This window comes from Micropterus salmoides, unplaced genomic scaffold (genome assembly GCF_014851395.1).
Source record: "Micropterus salmoides isolate LMB-PRFRI ecotype aquatic unplaced genomic scaffold, ASM1485139v1 Ms_hic_scaffold_14, whole genome shotgun sequence".
Lineage (NCBI taxonomy): Eukaryota > Metazoa > Chordata > Actinopteri > Centrarchiformes > Centrarchidae > Micropterus > Micropterus salmoides.
The window spans coordinates 30,421,260-30,444,454 of NW_024040485.1; the positions used below are offsets into that span (position 1 = coordinate 30,421,260).

Below are 23,195 nucleotides of genomic sequence, written 5' to 3' on the forward strand. Positions count from 1 at the left end.
CCAGACTTCTCTGTTTCTCTGAACTGATTCACTGAGAAGTTTCTTCATCTTGATTTGAATCTGACAGCAGATAAAAAATCTGGCTCACGATGATGCAGAAATACAAACAAACATTCCTGTTACCACAAACACATTCAGGTTGGTGCTGAATTTAGTAACACAGACTGTTATCTGTTGTTTAACAGCTGGGATGAAAATACAAAACTACTGTGACTTTAACCCTTAAATGTCCTGTCACATTTCGGTCATTACATTTCTTCATTTCATAACATATGAAACCTCTTCCAAAGACATATTTAACCCAGAACAGAACCCGTTTTGTGTTCTGTTGTTCAGTCTCTTCATTAAAGCTACATGATGATTCATTGAGTGAAATATTCAAACCCAAAACTCCATCAGATGGAACATTTCTACATGTCTTCTGCATCATTTTAGACACATTTCCCAAAAATCCAGCCTGAAAAATCTGGTAGTTTTGTAAACTTTGGGATCTCCACTACATAGTCTCATATCTGAAGCAGTGGTTATGTGTTGTTCTCTGGACGAGCTCTGCTCTCTACTTCGTCCATGTAGAGCTAAGCGACAATGGGAGAGACTTGTAAGGCCCCACAACTGTGCTTCTGCCTGTAAAAACCCTCTTTGTATTTGGGGAGTAGAAAGGTTTATAGTTGATAAAAAATATTTGCCTTAGAGTTCTGTGTCATGATCTACTCTACAAATCTGGAAGGCTGCCAGTTGCAGCAAAACGTCCAGTATCAATCTGCACAGCTACGTTTCTGTGAAGCACAAAATGGAAGATGAAGAGCTAGAGGAAGTAGTGGCAGGCCTAATATCTGCTGTAGTTGTATTGTATTAGCTACAGTAGAAATAGTACATGTGAGATAAGATAAGATGAGATATAACTTTATTAATCCCCCACAGGGGAAATTTCAGTCGACATAGCAGCACAAAGGAATATAAAAGAACAGATGCAGTATTATAGAAGCATTAACATACGATTTACTCCATACTACTAGTACAATACAAATAGTACCAATAATGCCAGTAATACTGTTACTGTTGTGTTTTTATACATAGATCTCACTGTATTTTTTTGCCAGTAAAATAAGAGGTGAGAGCGTCATCATCATGTTGTTATTACGACCATGATCAGCATCATCTGGATACCTGTGCACTTCCTTTGACTCACCACAGCGTGGTGGTGTTTCTCTGTGATGGATAATGTCAGCACCAGCAAAAAAAGAACTCCACCACATGATGAACTTTCTAACACCTGGAAGAGACATACACTACCGGTCAAAAGGTCACTTGGAAATGTCCTTGTTTTTGAAAGAAAAGCACCGTTTTTGTCCATTAAAATAACATGAAATTGATCAGAAATACAGTGTAGACATTGTTAATGTAGTAAATGTAAAGAGCTGATTTGTAATGAAATATCTACATACAGAGGCCCATTATCAGCAACCATCAGACCTGTGCTCCAATGGCACGTTGCGTTTGCTAATCCAAGTTTATCATTTTTAAAGGCTAATTGATGATTAGAAAACCCTTTTGCAATCATGGTAAAGCAGGTGAAAACTGTTGTGATGATTAAAGAAGCAATAAAACTGGCTTTCTTTATACTAGTTGAGTATGTGGAGCATCAGAAGTTGTGGGTTCCATTACAGCAAGAAACAAAGAACTTCAAACAAAGAAAAATCTTTAGTCAGTCTTGTTCTGACAAATGAATCCATTCCTTGTGAGAAATATCTCATACAATGCTGTGTACTATTGGGATCTCTGACATGTATAGCAATTGTAGGTCGCTTTAGATAAAAGCGTCAGCTAAGTGAATAAATGTAATGTAATGTAAACTGTGAAGCTCTGGTGAACTCTATGCCCATGAGGGTTAAGGCAGTGCTGGAAAATAATGGTGGCCACACAAAACATGGATTCTTTGGGGCCCAGTTTTGGACATTTTCACTCAGGGGTGTGATTGTTTCCAGCGGTTTAGACATTAACGGCTGTGTGATGTGTTATTTTGAGGGGACAGCAAATTTACACTGTTATACAAGCTGCACACTCACTAATTTACATTGGAGCAAAGTGTCATTTCTTCAGTGTTGTCACATGAAAAGATATAATCAAATATTTACAAAAATGTGAGGGGTGTATTCATATATGTCAGTTATAAGTGACCTGCAATTAATTTCCATTTATCTATTTCCAGTATAATTATATTAATTATAACACAACAGAAATCATGTCACAATCCTGTCCGGAGGTTTTCTGTGTTCTGTATCTTGATTCTTGTTTCTCTGTTTCTGGGTTTTGGTTCTTGATTCTAAGGTTGATTTTGTGTCTGCATTTTAGTCCTGTCATCTGTTCTGTTTACTTATTGATCAGTTCGTTATCTGTTATTTATTCTGGTTTATTATTTATCTGGTTATTATCTGTCAGTTAGTGATTAGGGGTGTTTTGGTATTTTCCTCATTTCTGTTCTGTTCCATGTTTAGTGTTGTCCAGTTTCCTGGTTGGTCCTGTCTCTGTTCCCTACCCCGTTCTGTGTTACAGTTGGTTTGGGCTTTTCTTCCTTGTCCTGTGTTCTCTGTTTAGCCTTCTTTATTTCATTGTTCACTTGCAGGTTCTGTTTAGCTCACTTTGTACTTTGTCTGTCTTGTATCTTAAATTTAGCCCTGCATTTTAGTTCTGTGTCTTAGTTCCTAGTTCTGTGTTTTCTTGTTTCAGTCTGTTTTCCCTGTTATGTTGCAGTCCATCTGTATTAGTTTGTAGTCAACGCTGTGCCTTTAGAGCTGTTTGGTCTGTTTCCTGTCTAGTTTGGTTTTGATCTGTGCCTGCCTTAGTTCCTGTCTTAATCTGTTATTATCCAGTGTTTGTTTCATGCTTGGTTTCTTTGTGTTTATTGTAATATCTGCCTGATTAGTCGTAAATTTGTTTATGATTATTCTGTGTTATATTGTTCTGTTCTGTTCAGTTATCTTAGTCTGTTCTGTCTTGTGGAGTTGCCTGTGTTTCTCAATTACTTGGTCTGTCTTCTCTGTTCTGTGTTTTGTGCTGCAGTTAGATTCTTGCCTTGTGTTTTGCAACCTGTTAGCGTCTGTCTGTTTTCCCCTGCTGTCTCTCTGCCTGCCTGTGTCGGTCTGCTGTCATTATTAGTATCACCCGTTTGTGCTCCCGCCCTCCTCGTTAGCCAGTGTTTAAATGTGTGTATTCTTGCCATGTGTCTGCCTGTTACCTATCTGTTCCTGATCCCTATTGCTTGTTGGAGTATGACCTGCTGGATTGTTTTGGACTTTGCTTTCTGTTCCATGGACTTAGTATTTTTCTTGCTCGTTTTGGATTACTCTTGTTTGCGGACTACCTTTGTTGAATTTTGGACGCTGCCATAAGTTTTGTTGCCTTTAATAAGTACTCAGAAACTGTACCTGTTCTGCCTCTGTGTCCTGCGTTTGGGTCCAAAAACCTGTTCCTGCCTGAAGACACAGCAAAGCGTGACAAATCATGATAATACAATACACTTATTTTTTCGATTTAATTGCATTACATTACATTACATTAACTCATTTGGCAGACGCTTTTATCCAAAGCGACTTACATGTCAGAGGTGGATGTGATATACAGGTACACATACATGTACACATGTACACAGTGCGATGCAGCATACAGCAAAGGATACTGGAATGAATGAGTATTATGTGCAGGTGTTATGTACTTGAAGTAGGTGGGTTTGGTAAACAGTATATACAATATGACAATATAACAGTTTGATCAGTGTGCAATAGAGAATGATGAATAAATAATCCAGTAACCAGTATACAGGTGGCTGATTAGAGACAGAGTTACTGGGTTATTGCACAGGAATTGTTCCTGACATTGTGAGTCAGAAATCAGCTGTTCATCAGAGAGATGGCTTGTGGGAAGAAACTGCTTCTGTGTCTGTTGGTTTTGGCGTACAGTGCTCTGTAGCGCCTACCAGAGGGGAGAAGCTGGAACAGGTTGTGTCCGGGGTGAGATGGATCTGCAGTGATGTTTCCTGCCTGTTTCCTGACTCTGGAAATGTATAAGTCCTGAATGGAAGGCAGGTTGGCAGTGATGATCTTTTCTGCAGTCCTGACTGTCCGTTGAAGGATGATGTGATCATCCTTTACTGTTTTAGTTCCTTATTTAATGAAATTAATTGTCCTTATCTAATTTATATATAGCTTTGGCAATACTGTTGATACATTCATGCCCATAAAGCTGATTTGAATCATCTCTATAATATCTTTAAACAGTGTAGACTGCATGTGAACATTAAAGAAACACATCATCGAGCTTCCTGGTTCATAATTTGGTCTCAGCTGACTCATTCAGCAGCAGACAGGTTTTTCTCTGTGTGTTTCTTTGTGGTAGGATCCAACAGACACCTCATCTTTGGCTCTGGAACTGAACTCTATGTAAGATTAAACATAAATTTTCCTTCTGTTGTTTTATTGTAGAGGTCATTAAGTTTTGGTGTCGATCATTTTCTTGGTCATCCTAAAACCTTAAAGTAATGAGATAAACTCAGGGTCGATGTTGTAACTCTGCCCTGTGTTCTCATCAGCTGCTGTTTAATCAAACTTTACATTGAGGAAATTCTGGATGAATGATTGTGGAGGATTTTTCTGTTAATCAGTTGACTTTTTAAATCTCCAGTAAATCAAAGTGAATTTAAGAGACGAGCACGATTCTCCAGAGATGATCTAAATTTTCAAATTCAAACACAGAATTAATGTTACAAATTTCAAGTATTTCGTAATATCAGTGAATCTGTGTTATTTGTTTCTTACTTGTTGTTTATTTGTGTGGTATATGATTTTAACATGTTTGATTTATAGTAAATATATTGTAAATATTATATGGTGATAAATAGATAATATTGTGTGTTAATAAATATTGTTAGTTTGTATGATTCAAACTGTATTTAGTGTTCTAAATATATTTTATATTGTGAAAAACATTGTATGAGGGTTTTTACTTATTTCATTATTTTACAAAATATTTTTACAATCATGGAATCATATACAAATCATTTTTACCACTAATTATGATATATCAGATATATATCAGGAAACATTACATAACTTTTTTAAATTTCCAGATATACATTTTAGATTATCTGTATATGATATATGGTGGAAAATATAAAGGCAACAGGAAAATATTTCAATTACAAAGTGAATTGTTTGTGATCAAAAACATGGGAAAGTCATATATATATATTGTGTTTTATTAATATTGTATCTACATTTATTGAAATACATGGGGTAGACAAAATAGTAGAAACATTCTGTATATTTAATGTCTATATTAAAATATATTCTGGTAAACATACTGTTATTTTACAAGACTAATGTTTTTAGTGTTTCTGCTGATGACTGTGTGAATGTGTGTCTGTGCTGCTTGTTGCTGTTGTCAGCCTTTAGATGGGCAGGTAGTGAAGCCCGTGGTGAGCGTGTACCCAGCAGCATCCAGAGCCCACCTGGAGGGGAAGAGCTCCCCACTGTGTGTGGTCTCACCTCCACCAGCTGCACCCGTCCAGTCCTGGCACAGAGAGCGGCTGCTCTGTCTGCTGTAGTGCTGATAGTGAAGAGTCTGGTGCACTGCTGTGGACTCTCTCTCAGATCCTCAGAAACGGGGCCGTCCACCGTCATCACACAAAAGACTGACTGACTATATCCCAACAGATTTAACTTCTCATGGCTGCTAAAGCCTGAAGATAAAGTCCAGAGCCGGTCTCTGAAGTAAAGAATCTTATCTACCTCTTCAAAAACAAACAATGAATCAATCTGACTAACAAGTCCTGTCTGCATGGCCAAAGCCTGAACTTCACATAACTGTTGACCAATAACATTTAAAAAAGATGTTTTGCATTTAGGTGACACGTTCCTTCGTTATGAAGAACCTGGTTCAGTGTAGTTTTGTTTTGACTGGTGTAAACAATACTTGTTACACACACTGGACTTGTTAGCGGAAACAATCAGTCATTTTGTTGAAACAAAATCAAAAAAATAAGACCATAACACTAACATCATCATCATCCTTCAATCTTCAATCCTTTCAATCCATTTCTTGTTGATAACATCTCCCACAACAACGTTCAGTTGTTTTCTAATGTAATGCTTATTTTGTACATGATACTAAAAATTTTACTCTAATATTTTGCTGAATATTTGATTTTCTTCATGTCTTCAGCTTAAGTTACAGATTTTTTTATCCAAATGTTGCAGTTTGGTTTTTGCTCTTATTTTATTGACAGTTTTTTGCTATTTTTTTATACATAAAGTTCAGTTTTTTTAAATAACAACAGGTATTTTATTTTTTACAGTCAATAAATCACTTGATTAAAAATGACTCACATTTTTATTTTTGATTAAATATATTTTTTATCAATTATATTGTTGTTTTCTTGAGACATTTTAGAATATCATTAACATCACAAAATATTTAAGGCCCTGTCATTTCTAAAATTGCATTCTTCTTCATTTATACTGAACATTTTCTGCAAAATGTCAGTTTGTTCCTTTAAACATAAAAACATATAAACTAGACTTAAAAATGAGTTAATAAAAACAGATTAAGTTGTTCAATAAATTTTGTTTTCAATACAAGTTTAACATTACAGTATATTTCAGTCTTTAGTCACATTTCTTTTAGTTTACTGTCTGTGCTTGTTCTGCAATCATGTATTGTGCAATGTAACAAACAGGAATTCTGAATCTGTATCGATTATGGTCGTCATTGTTGGTCTGTGGGCTCAGTTCAACTCTGTGTGGGTGGAGGGCTCAGTTTAAAAAAGACTTCCAGACAACAAGAGAAAAAACAAACAGCTTCAAAGAGGGAGAGGAGTTGATGAGTGTGTACAGCAGCAGATGTGAATCTGTCCTCAGTGGTTATTAGGACTCATAAAAAAACTGTTGACAGCCAATCAACACTTCCTTTCCTGCAGCAGACAGGCTGTGTGGGTTTCTGCTCTGCAGCCTCCTCACCGCTACCTGCACTTTTTCACATCAGTAACACAATGACAGTTACAACGGTCGACTTTGGTTAAAGAATCATTCCAGGAAGTTCAGTTTGATTTCAGCACTGAGTACTCACTGTCTCAGCTTTGATCTGTGTTATTAATCTGTGAGAAAAATAACTTGAAACCCTGAACTCAGAAGCTGAAATAGAAGGAGATATGTTGAACCCGCTGCAGTCTTCTCTGATCCTACTTTATTACCCCGCACAGATTGTAACAGTCAGTCAGTCAGCAGAGTGATCACATTGTAATAATAACCAAACAACGCTTCAACACAACAGCAGGCAAAATAAAAAGTTAAGCTGCGTTTTGAAAGAAATAAACACACAGCCATCGTGTTGCCTACATTCAGACTTAAACCCGACTGATTGTTCATGTGTGTAAACGACAGTGTCATCAGCGTAGAGTTTTATATCCACACTGACACAATTATAAAAGGGGGACAGCAGTGAACCTGATGGCACACCCACACCTGCTGACAGTTATTTGTTTACTCATCTTTGTTTAGCTTTGTTATCCTTGGTCTAATTATTTGCTGTGAAGCCAAACTGAAATCCATAAAAAATAAGAATGTTTATAAAACACAGACGCTGTGATTTTTCAGTTTATTGAGAAAGTTAGACTGAAAGAATTTGACAAACCTGACACACTCTGCAAAATGTATTAAAAAGAGACAGAAAAATATCGTATACAATAGCATATTTAGCAGACGGCTAATGATTCAGCATTATAAAAGTCATGATTAAAAGTGGAAATAAGAGCATCAAAATAACTGTATACTACAAAAATAACAGTCAGTAATTGCATATATATATATATATAAATGACGTTTATAGTTAATAAATTATTAAAATATAACTTAAGGCTATTCTCCTTGGGGCACCACTCCTAAACAAGAGATACATACAATTACTTATTTCAGTCTCATGAAATACACTAACCATTAATAGATAGTGGGTTGAAGGATCTGGATTCCTATGTGGAGGAGGTTGGCAATATATTCACTCTATATTAAAAGAAACTGCTATATATATAACCAAAGCATTTATTTAACAAGATAAACAAATCAAAACACTCAAGACTAAACTAAACTAATTGTTCAGTTTCAGTCTTTTGTTGTGCCATAATACAGGTGAGAGGGTCTGGACGGTGACACTTCTCAGAGTTGGCCGATAGCCAATTGAGTTCAATGGCTCACATGATAATGGTTCACTTATTTTCACCAATTAACAACCTTTATCTGTGAGGTCCCTGTGATCCCAACAATGTATATGTGTTTATATTTTTAGGATGTTTCTGTTTCTAACCTGTGCATAAAAGATATCTTTTACAACTAACCACAATATGTCTGAACTTTTCTGACTGCAAATCAAAGAGATATATTAGATGAATTGATGAGATTTGATGGTAGCAAAAACCAACAGAAAACGTCAGTCAGCATGTGTGCAGCAGGTGGACGGCCCCTTGTTTCTGCGGATCCTCAGCAGAGAGAGTCCACAGCAGTACACCAGACTCTTCACTATCAGCACTGTGTACATCAAAGAGAGCAGCTTCACCCTGCACTGAGACTGGAAGGACACTGATGGTGGACGTGATGGTGGACATGATGGTGGACATGATGGTGGACGTGATGGTGGACGTGATGGTGGACGTGATGGTGGACGTGATGGTGGAGGTGATGTCTTTGCAGAAACCTCTGAAACAGAAAAGGAGTCAGAAAGAAATGTCAGTCCTCTGAAGCTAAATCTCTGCTGAACACAGTCATCAAGTCTTCATTACCTTGTTGTAGTTGGGCCTCTTCTCTGCCCGTCTCGTGCTGGACGTAACAGACGTGTTCATACGTGTAGAGAGCGTTCTGATCGGTCACTCTAATGGCGGCAATGCATTCCGACTCTTTGAGCTCCTGCTGCTCCTCCTTAGCAGGGGGCAGCTCCTCCAGAGGACCATTCTCCTTTCGTCTTTTCCAGGAAAACTGAACCAGAGGTGGAAACATGTCCGCAGCCACACACAGCAGGAATCTCTTCTCCTCCTGGTTTTCTCTGGATGCTGCTGGGTACACGCTCACCACAGGCTTCACTACCTCCTCATCTGAAGTTTGACAGCAGCAACAAGCAGCACAGACACACATTCACACAGTCAACAGCAGCTTCCAGCACTGCATTCAGTCTGATCCTGGAAACTACATGGACTCTGATCACTGAGCTCCTCATCAATACAGCACACAGTTCACTGCATGTACTGGATTCAACTTCATATCACACACGTATCATGTTTAATAATAATATGTTATATGAGGAAAAAATACAAAGTTACTTACTTAGCAATTCTTTTTTAGAACTTAAAAGTTACATCAATTATCTGATCATTTTAAAACCCAATTAACATGTAATGTTCAGATATGAGAAATGAAAGGAAAGCCTGATCTCATCCCAGGGTGTCAAATACTGATGCTTTGAGAAAGCCTGAAAAGGCATCGGCGTTTGACACACAACATACACTTCGGCGTCCGCATGATAAGCCCTGGACTTTCTTGTAACTCACCCATCTGCCTTCACATTATTACACAAACCATGATTTTTTCCTTGACCTAATCTAAAACATGATCTTTTACTAAACCTAACCAAACCGTGATCTTTTGGTTTTTATGATGGCAGCTAACCAAATTACATCTATACCACATATTAAAAAGCGTCTCCTGTGGATGCTGAAGGGTACCTTGTCTGTCAAATACCAATTTGATGAGAACGTGTTGGAAAGAGGAATATATATATATAAAAATCATGTACCATGATATAAAATACAAATGTCGTGCAGTAAATTTTAAAGTTATATGCTGTATAAAATACATTTGCTGACATGTATTAAATCATGTTCCATATCACAGTTTTAAAAAAGCAAGGGATAGAGCTGAATCACTGAGAGGACTAAATATATTTCTAATTTTGTCAATACCTTTTTCTATCTGAATCAGTTTTATCTGGTGCAGAAATAAAGAATAACTTAAGTTGTGCAGTGAGATTTAAACATCTTTTCAGGAATTCTGAATGTTTTTATGTAACAATAGCTGCACGCCTGCAAGAACGCTCTATTAATTATGAACAAACTAACATGTGGAGCCTGAAGCAGCAGAAATTAAAAACCCATTTTTGATTCTTATTCAATAAAACAACAGAAGGAACATTAATGATTATTCTTACCTGTTACATACAGTTTAATTCCAGAGCCAAAGATCAAGTAGGAGTATGCGTATCCTCCCACAGTGAAACAGAGTAATACAAAAACCTGTCTGCTGCTGAATGTGTCAGCTGAGGTGAAAGAGTCTAAATGATGAACCAGGATCATAATCCAACTGCATGATTTGTTTCTTTAATGTTCATATCAACATGAGTGTTTTTTTTATTTTCAAGCATTGTTGCTCTGTGGATTCTGCTGTCTGCTGGTCCACTACTTTAGTAGATGGATGGATTGGACCTGAACCTAAAGATGGATGGACTGAAATGTTGTTCAGAAATTCAACACTTTGTTGATTCTGACTCTAGAACCAGAAGCAGGTTGATGTTTTTGGTCCAGACTATAACATCTCAACTCTTATATGGATTACCATTAAATGCAGTTCAGACGTTCATGTTCCCCTCAGGATGAATGGTAATAACTTTGGTGAACCTCTGACTTTTCATCTAGCGCCATCAGGTCAAACTTATAATTTGTTCAGTACTTTGGTTTATGACCAAATACCTGCAGAAATAATGACATTGTGACTGTGTATTTGGTTGCACCTGAATTTTGTCGATGTCCTCCCTGATTGATATTCTTTATACAGTGATGTGAAAAAGTGTTTGCCCCCTTTCTGATTTATTACTTTTTTGCATGTTTTTCACACTGAAATGTTTCAGATCATCAAACAAATTGAAATATCAGACAAAGATAACAAAAGTAAACACAAAATTCAGTTTTAAAAACAAAGGTTTTTATTATTACGTGGAAAAATCCATACCTACATGGCCTATGTTAAAACATAAATCCACTGTGGTTTATCACATCTTTGGAAAGCTGAGATCAATTTCCTTAGCCGCACCCAGGCCTGATTACTGCCACACCTGTTCTCAATCAAGAAATCACTTAAAGAGGGCCTGCCTGACAAAGTGAAGTAGACCAAAAGATCCTCAAAAGCTAGACTTCATTCTGCAATCTAAAGAAATTCAGGAACAAATGAGAAACAGAGTAACTGAGATTTATCAGTCAGTAAAAAGGTTATACAGCCATTTCCAAAGTTTTGGGACTCCAGCAAACCACAGTGAGAGCCGTTATCCACAAATGGTAAAAACATGGAACAGTGGTGAACCTTACCAGGAGTGACCGGCCTACCAAAATTGCCCCAAGAGCACAGCAACCACTCATCCAATGTCAGAAAAAACACACAACAACATCCAAAGAACTGCTTCACTTGCCTCAGTTAGGGTCAGTGTTCATGATATGAAAAATGGAGTTCCAAGACAAAAAATTACTTGGGTTCTGCAGCAGGACAATGAGCCAAAACATGCCAGCAAGTCCACCTCTGAATGGCTTGAGAAAAACAAAATGAAGACTTTGGAGTGGCCTAGTCAAAGTCCTGACCTGAATCTAATCGAGATGTTGTGGCATGACCTTAAAAAAGCAGTTAAGGCTCGAAAACTCTCCAGTGTGGCTGAATTACAACAATTCTGCAAAGATGAGTGGGCCAAAATTCCTCCACAGCGACGTAAAAGCCAGTTATCATAAAAACTTGATTGCAGTTGTTGCTGCTAAGGGTGGCCCAACCAGTTATTATGTTTAGGGGGCTCTCACTTTTTCTCACAGGGCCATGTAGGTTTGGATTTTTAATTGTGACACCACAGCATATGTTTAGATTCTATCTGTATAGTCATCCTTATTTTACATGTTGTTTTGCTATTTTGGCCGATACAGTACATGACATTTTTTGCATGTTCTGGAAGAGAGATCCTACTCTGTTGCTTTTCTTGAGGTTACTTACTGCACCACCACTTATCATGCTGTCCTTTCATCACTTCCCAGGAAATTTAACAAACGATCACTTGGAGTCTCAGCTGATAACGCCAACGATGGTTGTTCAAACTTAGCCTCAGGTCGCTTAATAACCATAATGAGCTAGGAGCACTAATGAACCATCAGTATTGATCATCTTGAACTGTTATGTTTCCCTACTGATGTTCTAATGATGATGATGATGTTCTGTTTTAAAGAGAAAAGACTTCAAAACTCTTGAGGAAATGGTAAGACAACTTAAGCCATCTCCCTGCTGCCTCCAAAGACATACTGCAAAAATAGTAAACTGTTCTCTCTAAATTATATTTGTCTTAGCACTGACTCATGCAAAATTTCAGTACTGGTGTTATTCAATCTTAGTGCAGCATTTAACGTTGTTGACCACTCAATACGTCTATGTATCTGAACTAACTAACATGACATGTGGAGTCCCACAAGGTTCATTTCTAGGGCTGCCTCTGTTTAACCTCTTCATGCTCCCGCTAGGCCAAACCATGCAAAATAACAATATCACCTACCATAGTCATGCAGGCAACACTCAGATCCATTTAGCTCTATCATCAAATGACTATCATCCTATAGAAAAAACTGAGATAATTATCTTTGGTGCCAAAGAAGGAAGGGTGAAATTTATCTCACATCTCACACCTTGTCTATGAAACCCAAGCTAGAAATCTTGGTGTTATTATGGACTCTTATATACCTAAATTTCAACAGCCACATTAAGTCAGTAATAAAGTCAGCCTACTATCACCTACTATGACTTATGTCCAAAAAACACCACAAAAAATTGTTCATCCCTTTAGTACTAGGAGGTCAGACTTGTAATGGCTTGTACTGAATGCTGCTGCTAGAGTTCTAACAAAGACCTGAAAATTTGACCACACCTATAAATCACTGAAATGTTTTTAGAATATGAACCCTCTAGTCCCCTCTGGTTATCAGAGATCAATCTGTTAACTGTCCCCAGAGTCATAACAAAACATGGAGAAGCAGCATTTAGCTACTATGCAGCAAATAGCTAGAATAAACTTCCAGAAGATTAGAGACTTACTTTCTATGAAGGTCATCTCTATAATGACTTATGCATGTTTACAACATGATATAATGCTTCTGTAAGACATTATAACAATTGTTATAATCACTTACAAACATGCATTAGGTGTTATAGCAAAGTTTATAAGTCATTATGACCTTTTGGTTTAATGTTTTATAACTAATAGTAATATCACTTTTTACCACTGTACACCAAGACTCTCCTACCATGTTCTAAAGTACATTATAACCATCCACTCTGCCTCGTTATAAATAGACTTTAGTCACAATTTAGAATTAGTGATATAAAATGGAATAATAGCTTATAGTAATGTTTAATGTTATATTGTCTGTATTCAGGCAGAAACTGGGGCCAAAAAGTCCTTTAGATTAAAATTAGAAAACATGTTGTTTGTAATGGACCTTTAAAGCTGAACTTGTTGGTAATACATTTGTATTGTACTTTTATCTTTTCTTTTTTTAAGTAAAGTGTTAAAATGTCCATCCCTGTTTATAGGTGGACATAATACTGTTAGGAGTGTGGTATTTGTGTATGTCTTTCCTGTTTAAGTCTGTTTTCTATGTTTTTCTGTAGTCTTGTTCAGTTAGTTCCTAGTCCTGTACGTTAGTTAATATCTTTTGTGTTTACTCCTGGTCTTGTGTTCCCTGTTTAGTCTTGTGTATTCCCTTGTTCTTTTACTGGTTCTGTTTAGCTCTGTCGCATTCTTGGTTATTCACTCTGCCCCATGTCTGCTTGTCTAAAGTGCTCTCTCTGTTGTCTCTGCCTGCCTGCCTCTCTGTTTTCCTGCTGTCTCTCTGCCTCCCTCGTTAGCCTCATGTCTGCCACCTGTGTTGCTCCCGCCCTGCTCGTTATCCCTGGTTATATATGTGGTCTTTCTGTTCAGCCCTTGTCCGGTCATTGCTCATGTTACCCCCGAGTCTGTCGTGTGTATACTCGCTGCCTTCCTGTAACCAGCCTTGCTTGTCTTGTCACCCCGTACTTTTGGATTTCTGTTTGGATAACCTGTTTTTGGACTCTGTTGATCAGCCACTCTGCTTGTAAGTGTGCTCGCCTTTGTAAATAAACTCCATTCAACTGTTCCTCCTCTGCCTTGCGTCCTGTGTTTGGGTCCTCCAACCTGCCACCACACCACTAACCGTAACAAATACCACATGAACAAATTATAAGACCTTATAACACGTATTTGTTTGTTTTAAGTAAAGTGACTTAAAGCAGGAAAAAAAACTTTACTTATGTTTCTTCACTTTATGAACAATCTTTATGAATTTTGAACACTTTGCAATTTAGCAAAAAACACAAATTAGTTAGGCTAAATCAAGGAAACTCATTCTCAGGGCGTGGTGAGAGATGGCTCAAGACCTGTTGCTGACCAATATAACATCATGTAAGAAGAGGCCCAGATGTTGTCACAGATGAATGGCGAGCCTATGGACAGGCCCTAACAGATGCAGTGGACAACTGGAGACATTGTGGCAACTGCTCCACAAAACATTTTAAATAACATTTTAAAGTAATTGAATGGGAATACTGGTTGGGCAGTAGGGATGAGAATCTTTTGGCACCTCACCATTTGATTAGAATTCAGAGAGCGATCCATCTTGATGCATCTCTTTTTCTATATGATTTCTGTATTATTACTAAGCATTTAATATGTGCATTAAAATCCAAAAGAAACATCTCCTCAATTGCTTGAAAGGACTAGTTTACATCCCTAATTTACTTTACTAGGCTCAGCTCCTCCGTGGTCACCAGCGTCCTTCCTTTAACAACCAGCTGTCAGACTGAAAACTGAAATATCATTTAATCAGAATGTACAGCAGGGGTCGGCAAATAAGTCAGACATCGCGACAAATTTATTTTAAGCCATGATGTGGCAGCTGTAGGCTGGACCACCAGGATGCTCACAGCCAAATAACATTGTCTTTACAGTAGACGAGGAAAAAAGGCTGCAGATGTGCAGAAAAAGGTCAGCCAATATCTAATCCAAATGCGAATTAGCTGTTGAATATTCTAGTTAGCTATATTTATACTATTTTTTTATTAAGAAAAAGTACATATTGAGTTTGCAATTACATATTGAGAAGGGCAGTGTCAAGCTATCTAAATAAATACAAGAATAACAACTATTTAAATGTATATCATTTTGTTTCTTCTGTCCCACCCCTGTGTTTCATCCGTCCCACACAGTGGGGACGAATGAAACAATGTGCACCTTTTCTTCAAAGTGAAATTATCTGAAGTCATTCCACATTTTAGATAACACCTGGTATTGATAAAGCACACAGGTAAGTTGTTGATGACACAACATATGATTTCTGTCTGTAACGGTTGCACTTTTATTGTTTCATCTTTGTCTTGTTTGCTCATTGTGCTTCTGTGCTGCTAGTTTGTCCTCACTGTGTGGAACAACAAGAAACCTGCTGGAATATCTGATCAAATAGAAATCAATAGAATATTAAAGAAATCCCTCAGCTCAGTATGTTTGTGACTCTGGCTGAGATGGAGGTGAAATATGTGAACCTGGGCTGTGGTTTACTGCTCTCTTCCTGTCACAAACACTGTTTGACATCTGAAGGTTTTTGTACAGGCTGCACGGATCATTTCTCACTGTGGCCACCATCCTTCCAACAGGCGCAGTAGTAGATGGCTGAATGAGAGGGTTTAACTTTCTGGATCTTCAGCTCACAGCCGTTCTGTTTATTCATGACTGAGAAATCATCTTTCTGAGGATGATTGTAACCTGAGTATACATAACCATCACTCCTCTGAATATAAAGGATCCTTGTGAATGTGTCTGTGTCTTTCTTCTGGTACCAGAATACATAATCCTGGTCACACTGGTCAGTTCTCTGACAGCTGAAGGAAACAGTTTCATCGACTCCCCTGGTCAATGTTAAATCCTCCTGAATCAGGTCTGCTGCCATGGCAACCAGCGCTGTAGAGACACAGACAGATAGATGAAGGTCAGTGTGACAGTGTTTGTTCCAGGTGGAGTTTGCTGGCTCCTGATTGGCTGGAAACACTCACCTGAACACAGACAGCACAGAGCAGCAGCTGGGAGGAAAAGCATTGTGTGCAGTGGTGTTTCCTCTGGTGAACCTGGGGAGAAGTGGCGCTCTGATGCAGCTGAGGCCAAACAAGGACGAGCTGTGAGATCAGACGAGGGCCGCGTGGTTTCTAACGGGTCCTCAGACCTCCCATCAGCCCCTGCGGCGGACAGATAAGGCTGCTGCTGCTGATTGACAGCTCAGCTGAAGCTGCTGTGTGGTTTTCTGCTGAGTCGGAGCTCATTCTGCTTTATTACAGTTCATCTCCTCTATTGAACTATTTCAAATCACTACAGCTACATTAGAAAGAAGGAAAACTACAAACTCGGCTGATTCTAACAGTGAAAATCATCAGTTCAAGGCAGGAACATGTAGTTGTGTCTCTCTAGTATAAAAAGTGGAACCAGCTTCTTGTTTTCATTGTGTGGTTCGTCACACTGAGACCTTCATTCTCCAAAATCCTGTTTGTGTTCAATCTTCAAATGTCTGTTGTTGAAAAAGAAGATGAAGGTTACTGTCAGCCAGCAGATTCATTTCTTACTGACACTATTTATCTTTCTGTTCTTCTCATTCTTTTAACGTTGTTTCTAAATGCTTCTTGTTTCCCAGACTTCTCTGTTTCTCTGAACTGATTCACTGAGAAGTTTCTTCGTCTTGATTTGAATCTGACAGCAGATAAAAAATCTGGCTCACGATGATGCAGAAATACAAACAAACATTCCTGTTACCACAAACACATTCAGGTTGGTGCTGAATTTAGTAACACAGACTGTTATCTGTTGTTTAACAGCTGGGATGAAAATACAAAACCTACAAACTGACTTTAACCCTTAAATGTCCCCTCACATTTTATCATTTCATTTCTGCGACACATGAAAAAATTTACTGTGTTGTATTGGCATGATACATTTAGTATCATGGGAATACTAACAACAATGATGCCAGTAATACTGTTAAATAGTGTAAATTCTATTTTTATTTTTTATCCGCTAGATATCACTATGTTTTATTTTTAGCATCTGGAGACCTGTGCACTTCATCTGACTGAACACAGGGTGGTGGTGTTTCTCTGTGTTGGTTAATGTCAGCATCAACAGAAATTCACCAAATGATGAACCTTAGTTAGAAATCCATCACACAGCCTTGGTCTTGGAGCTTATTTATTGATGTCACACCTTTGTGACAGGAAATATTCATTAGTCATTTTATCATAGTTATTAACAAACATCCCTTAAAATAATATTAAATGTATTGTAACCGTTCCTTAAGCTTTTCAAAGGAACAGACATTTATCAGGTTGGTTCGACCGTGTTATTCCATTAATATTTCAATAAATATTTTCAGAACGAGTTTAAGAAGCAAATAAGCTGCTGCTTGTGTTTATACTTTTAATTAATGAAATTAGGAGCAACTCCAAAAAATGAATGATGGAGAAAGTACTTCATAATACTTATTATTAATTTAATTTAAGCTGTTATGCATCAAATGAAGTTAATAAAAGCATTCAGATTGTACCAAAACTAAAACATTCAAGTTGTACACTAGCTTTAAACTGTTAAAAACTGTCATTATAATGGGCCCTTTTCAGAGAGACATTTTGACACGTTAGGGGTGTAAACAAGAAAATAATTAGGGCTGAATTCCATTAAGCTGCTTCAGTTTCAGACTGTTGGTGTCATGTTTCACTGGGACATGTTTGCTGTGAAATGGACCTATTGTCAGACAGTAGCCTTGTTTGTCCACCGCAGGGGCTGATGGGAGGTCTGAGGACCCGTTAGAAACCACGCGGCCCTCGTCTGATCTCACAGCTCGTCCTTGTTTGGCCTCAGCTGCATCAGAGCGCCACTTCTCCCCAGGTTCACCAGAGGAAACACCACTGCACACAATGCTTTTCCTCCCAGCTGCTGCTCTGTGCTGTCTGTGTTCAGGTGAGTGTTTCCAGCCAATCAGGAGCCAGCAAACTCCACCTGGAACAAACACTGTCACACTGACCTTCATCTATCTGTCTGTGTCTCTACAGCGCTGGTTGCCATGGCAGCAGACCTGATTCAGGAGGATTTAACATGGACCAGGAGAGTCGGTGAAACTGTTTCCTTCAGCTGTCGAGGAACTGACCAGTGTGACAGAGATAATGTATTCTGGTACCAGAAGAAAGACACAGAAACATTCACAAGGATTCTAGATATTAACAGGAGTAATGGTCGAGTTTTTTCAGGTTACAATCATCCTCAGGAAGATGATTTCTCAGCTTTGAGAAAACAGAAAGGCTGTGAGTTGGTGATCACAAATATTAAACTCCTCCATTCAGCCACCTACTACTGCTCCTGTTGGAAGTTTGGTCTCCACAGTGAGAAATGATCCGTGCAGCCTGAACAAAAACCAGCAGATGTCAAACAGTGTTTGTGACAGGAAGAGAGCAGTAAACCACAGCCCAGGTTCACATATTTCACCTCCAAAAGCCTTACGGGATGTGTGATAGGTGTGTGTGTATAGTTAATATTCACCTGTAAGACTTTTCTATCTACTTACATCTCTATAATTTCTATAAACACTGTACACTGTATGTGAACATCATTGAGCTTCCTGGTTCATAAGTTGGTTTCAGCTGACTCATTCAGCAGCAGACAGGTTTTTGTATTAGTGTATTTCACTGTGGGAGGATCCAGTGGGTCCAACAGATACCTGATATTTGGCTCTGGAACTAAACTCTTTGTAACAGGTAAGATTAAACATCAGTTTTCCTTCTGTTGTTTTATTGTAGAGGTCATTAAGTTTTGTTGTAAACCATCTTCTTGGTCATCCTGAAACCTTAAAGTAATGAGAGAAACTCAGGGTTGATGTTGTAACTCTGCTCTGTGTTCTCATCAGCTGCTGTTTAATCAAACTTCACAGTGGGAAATTCTAGATAAATGATTGACTTTTTAAGTCTCCAGTAAATCAAAATAAATTTAAGAGACGAGCGCGATTCTCCAGAGATGACCTAAATTTTCAAATTCAAAAGCAGAATCGATGTTATAAATATCCAGTATTTCATAATATTAGTGAATATGCGTTATTTGTTTCTTACTGGTTGTTTATTTGTGTGGTATATGATAATAATATATTAATATATTTTGATGTTTGAGAAATATATTGTAAATATTACATGGTGGTAAATATATTTGTCTAATATTGTTAATTTGTATGATTAATATTTAGTGTTCTAAATATTTATTTTATATTGTGAAAAACATATTCTAAGAAATACAATTGCATCAGGGTTTTTACAAGTTTCACTATTTTACAATCATGGAATCATATACAAATAAATTTTTACCACAATGTATGTACAATATACATTCTACACATCAAGGTACATTCAAAATCTAAAAACATTATATACCGTATATAAATATCTAGATATACATTTTAGATTATCTGTATATATATGGCGGCAAATATAAAAACAAGAGAAAGATATATTTATTACCAAGTGTATATTTTGTGATTAAGTTTTTTTTTAAATAAGTAAAACATGGGAAAGTAAAATATGTTTAATAATATTGTATTTACCTTTATTGAAATGTGTGGGGTAAACACAATATCAGAAACATATGTATGTTTAATGTCTATATTAAAATATATGCTGGTAAACAAATGTTTTTAGCATAAGATATGTTATATCAGAGTAATTGGATAGATTGGTTAATAAACAGTGCTGGAAGCTGCTGTTGACTGTGTGAATGTGTGTCTGTGCTGCTTGTTGCTGCTGTCAAACTTCAGATAACCGGTAGTGAAGCCCGTGGTGAGCGTGTACCCAGCAGCATCCAGAGCCCACCATGAGGGGAAGAGCTCCCTGCTGTGTGTGGCCTCAAACATGTTTCCTCCTGTAGTCCGCTTCTCCTGGAAAAGACGAAAGGTGAATGGTCCTCTGGAGGAGCTGCCCCTAGCTGAGGGAGAGAGAAATTCAGGATGCACCGCCGCCATCAGAGTGATTGATCGGGATGCTCTCTACACATATAAATACCGCTGTAATGTCCAGCACGAGGGGGGGAAGGTGGAGGCCCAAACAGAACAAGGTAAAGAAGGCTCGGTGACTAGACATTGTCAAAGAGAGCAGAGGAGCAGAGGACTGACATTTCTTTTTGACTCCTTTTCTGTTTCAGAGATTTCTGCACCACCAACACTTCCACCATTACCTCCACCAACACTTCCACCATTTATTCCACCATCACCTCCACCATCCGCGCCCGTCCAGTCCTGGCACAGAGAGAGGTTACTCTGCCTGATGTACACAGCACTGATAGTGAAGAGTCTGGTGTACTGCTGTGGACTCTCTCTGCTGAGGATCCTCAGAAACAAGGGACCGTCCACCGACCTCACACAAGTGACTGACTGACTGTCCTACTGCAGCTTTAACGCTCAACGTCTGCTAAAGCCTGAAGATAAAGTCTAGAGCCGACCCCTCTTCTAAAACCAACAATGAATTGATCGATTAACAAGTTCTGTCTGTGTAGGCAACATCTGAATTGCACATACTGTCCATCATTTGGGTGACACATTCCTTCATTATGACGAATGTGGTTCAATGTAGTTTATTGTTTTCAATGGTGGAAACAACACACACTGGACTTGTTAGCAGATACATTCAGTAATTTTGTTGATAACACCAACATCATCCTTCAGTCCATTTCTTGTTGATAACATCTAAATTATTAAATTTTCTGGAGAAAATAAATGTGGATGATACAGATAATATCAAGAAAAGTGTTATCTCAGGATAACTTCATAAAAAATCTACATCTGATCAGAAGCTCACTAAGAACTCCCGCAACAACGTTCAGTTATTTTCTAATATAATGCGTAATTTATACATAATACTGAGTATGTCTGTTGATATTATCCATGTTATCAGCTTTAGTTACAGTTCTTTATCAATGTTGCAGATTGTTTTTTTGAAAAATCTGTTTTATACATAGATCAGTCTGTTGTCAGCTGTTCTTTTATTTTTCTTGACTGTCTGTTTTTCTTGACCTTTGAATGAATGCGCAGTTTTAATAAATGAAACTAAAACATTTAACTTTGGACTATGTTTAACTTTTCTTTTCTAAACAAACTTTATATCTCTTGCTTGAACATCTATGTGTCGGTTATTAAAAACATGATGATATAATTATTTTTACCTTTAAAAACTCACCTAAAATTATATTGTTTTCAGATGACATTTTAAAATTTGATAGCAAAATACCTAGCAAAATATTTAAGGTCATGTCATTTCAAATATTGCATTATTCTTTTTTTATACTGAATATTTTGTGCAAAATCTCCGTTTGTTCTTTAAATATAAAAACAAGACAATAAAAACACTGTCAAATAGTGTTCTTCAATAATTTAAAATCTTGAAAGATGAGTGAATTTTGTTATCATGACAAGTTTAACAGTAGAGTTTATTTTAGTCTTCAGACTCTTTTCTTTAGTTTACTGTATCCCTTCTGTCAACTTCTCTCAGTTTGCTGCAACAAACAGGAAAACTAACAAACAGGAAACAAACAGGAAAACTAAATCTATATCGAGTAAGGTTGTCATTATTGGTCTGTGGGCTCAGATGAACACTGTGTGGGTGGAGGGCTCAGTGGAAAAAAGTCTTCAAGACAACAAGAGCAGCAGATATGATCTGTTCTCAGTGGTTATTGTATAGAACTCGTAAAAAAATGTTGACAGCCAATCAACACTCCTTTCCTGCAGCAGATGGCCTGTGTGGGTTTCTGCTCTGCAGCCACCTTACCACTAGTTGCACTTTTTCACATTAATAACACAATGACAGTTACAAGTGTCGACTCTGGTTAAAAAATCGTTCCAGGAAGTTCAGTAAGATTTCAGCGCGCAGTACTCACATGTCATGGCTTTGATCTGTGTTATTAATATATGAGAAAAAGCTTGAATCCTGAACTCCGAGCTGAGAAGCTGAAATAAAAGGAGATATGTTCAACCACCTGCAGTCTGATCTGATCCCACTTTATAATTTAATAATATTTAATAATAATTAAATGACGCTTCAAAATGGCAGCAGGCAAAATAAAAGTTTTGAATTTTGTTGGTTTAGAAGAAATAAACACAGCCATCATGTTGCCAACACTCGACTGACTGATGGAGTCGCTGTGGGATCATTTGATAGCAGTTGTAGCTTCACAGCAGCTTCTGTTTGTTCATGTTTGTAAACAACATTATCATCAGCGTAGAGTTTTACATCCACACTGACACAATTATAAAACACACAATTATAAAAGGGGGTCACCTGATGGCACACCCACACCTGCTGACTTGACAGCTGTCATGTTTATGTTTGCTCATCTTTGTTTAGCTTTGTTGTTATTGTTTAGCTGTTTGCTTTTATTCATACAGTATCTTCCTGTACTTTTGTTCTTGGCACTGTGGATAGTGTATTGAGAGCTACTTACAACCAGAGTCAAATGATTTGTAGCTGTTAACATACATGGCCAATGAAGTTGATTCTGGTCCTGATTTTTAACTATTAAGCCAAACTGAAATCCAACAAGAAGGAACAAGAAACAAGTTTTTAAAACACAGAAGTTGTGATATTTCAGTTTATTGATTTATAGATCCACTGAAAGAATTTGACAAACCTGTTACACTCTGCATAATGTATTAAAATGAGACTGTAAACAATAACATATTTAGTAGATGGATAATGATTCAGCTTAATTTTCTATTATTATACAAGTCACAATTAAAAGTGGAAATAAACTAGAGTATCAAAATAACAGTATACCACAAAATTTACACTCACTAACTGGAAATATGTATGTGTTGTTGGGGATTAGGGTTTAAATGACATGACATTTATAGTTAATAAAATTAATGATTACTATTAGTAATATTTAATGATGAATAATAGAATATAACCTAAAGCTTCTCCTTGGAGCACCACTCCTAAATAAGAGATACATTTATGGCCAATTACCTATTTCAGTCTCATTATATGCACTAAAATATAACATTAAATTAA

General features: G+C 37.4%; 1 protein-coding gene and 2 gene segments (V, D, J or C); 2 read left to right on the forward strand and 1 right to left on the reverse strand.

The window, feature by feature from the left end:
- Positions 1 to 7,869: 7,869 nt before the first annotated feature.
- On the reverse strand, positions 7,870 to 16,927 carry LOC119902654. The gene is made up of 5 exons (XM_038718980.1): positions 16,170 to 16,927; positions 15,760 to 16,077; positions 10,240 to 10,293; positions 8,822 to 9,130; positions 7,870 to 8,738 (listed from the first exon to the last, which is right to left on the reverse strand). Exons 1-5 carry the CDS (start codon positions 16,210 to 16,212, stop codon positions 8,473 to 8,475), a joined length of 990 nt encoding a protein of 329 aa, XP_038574908.1. The 5' UTR covers positions 16,213 to 16,927; the 3' UTR covers positions 7,870 to 8,472.
- Positions 16,928 to 17,918: 991 nt separating this feature from the next.
- Positions 17,919 to 18,934, forward strand: LOC119902648. The segment is given in 2 exon segments: positions 17,919 to 18,117; positions 18,210 to 18,934. Coding segments are annotated over 2 exon segments (381 nt in total).
- Positions 18,935 to 19,955: 1,021 nt separating this feature from the next.
- Positions 19,956 to 21,098, forward strand: LOC119902650 (the record flags this gene model as incomplete). The annotated part of the segment is given in 2 exon segments: positions 19,956 to 20,247; positions 20,335 to 21,098. Coding segments are annotated over 2 exon segments (525 nt in total), but the record flags the coding sequence as incomplete, so codon positions are not given.
- Positions 21,099 to 23,195: the final 2,097 nt, after the last annotated feature.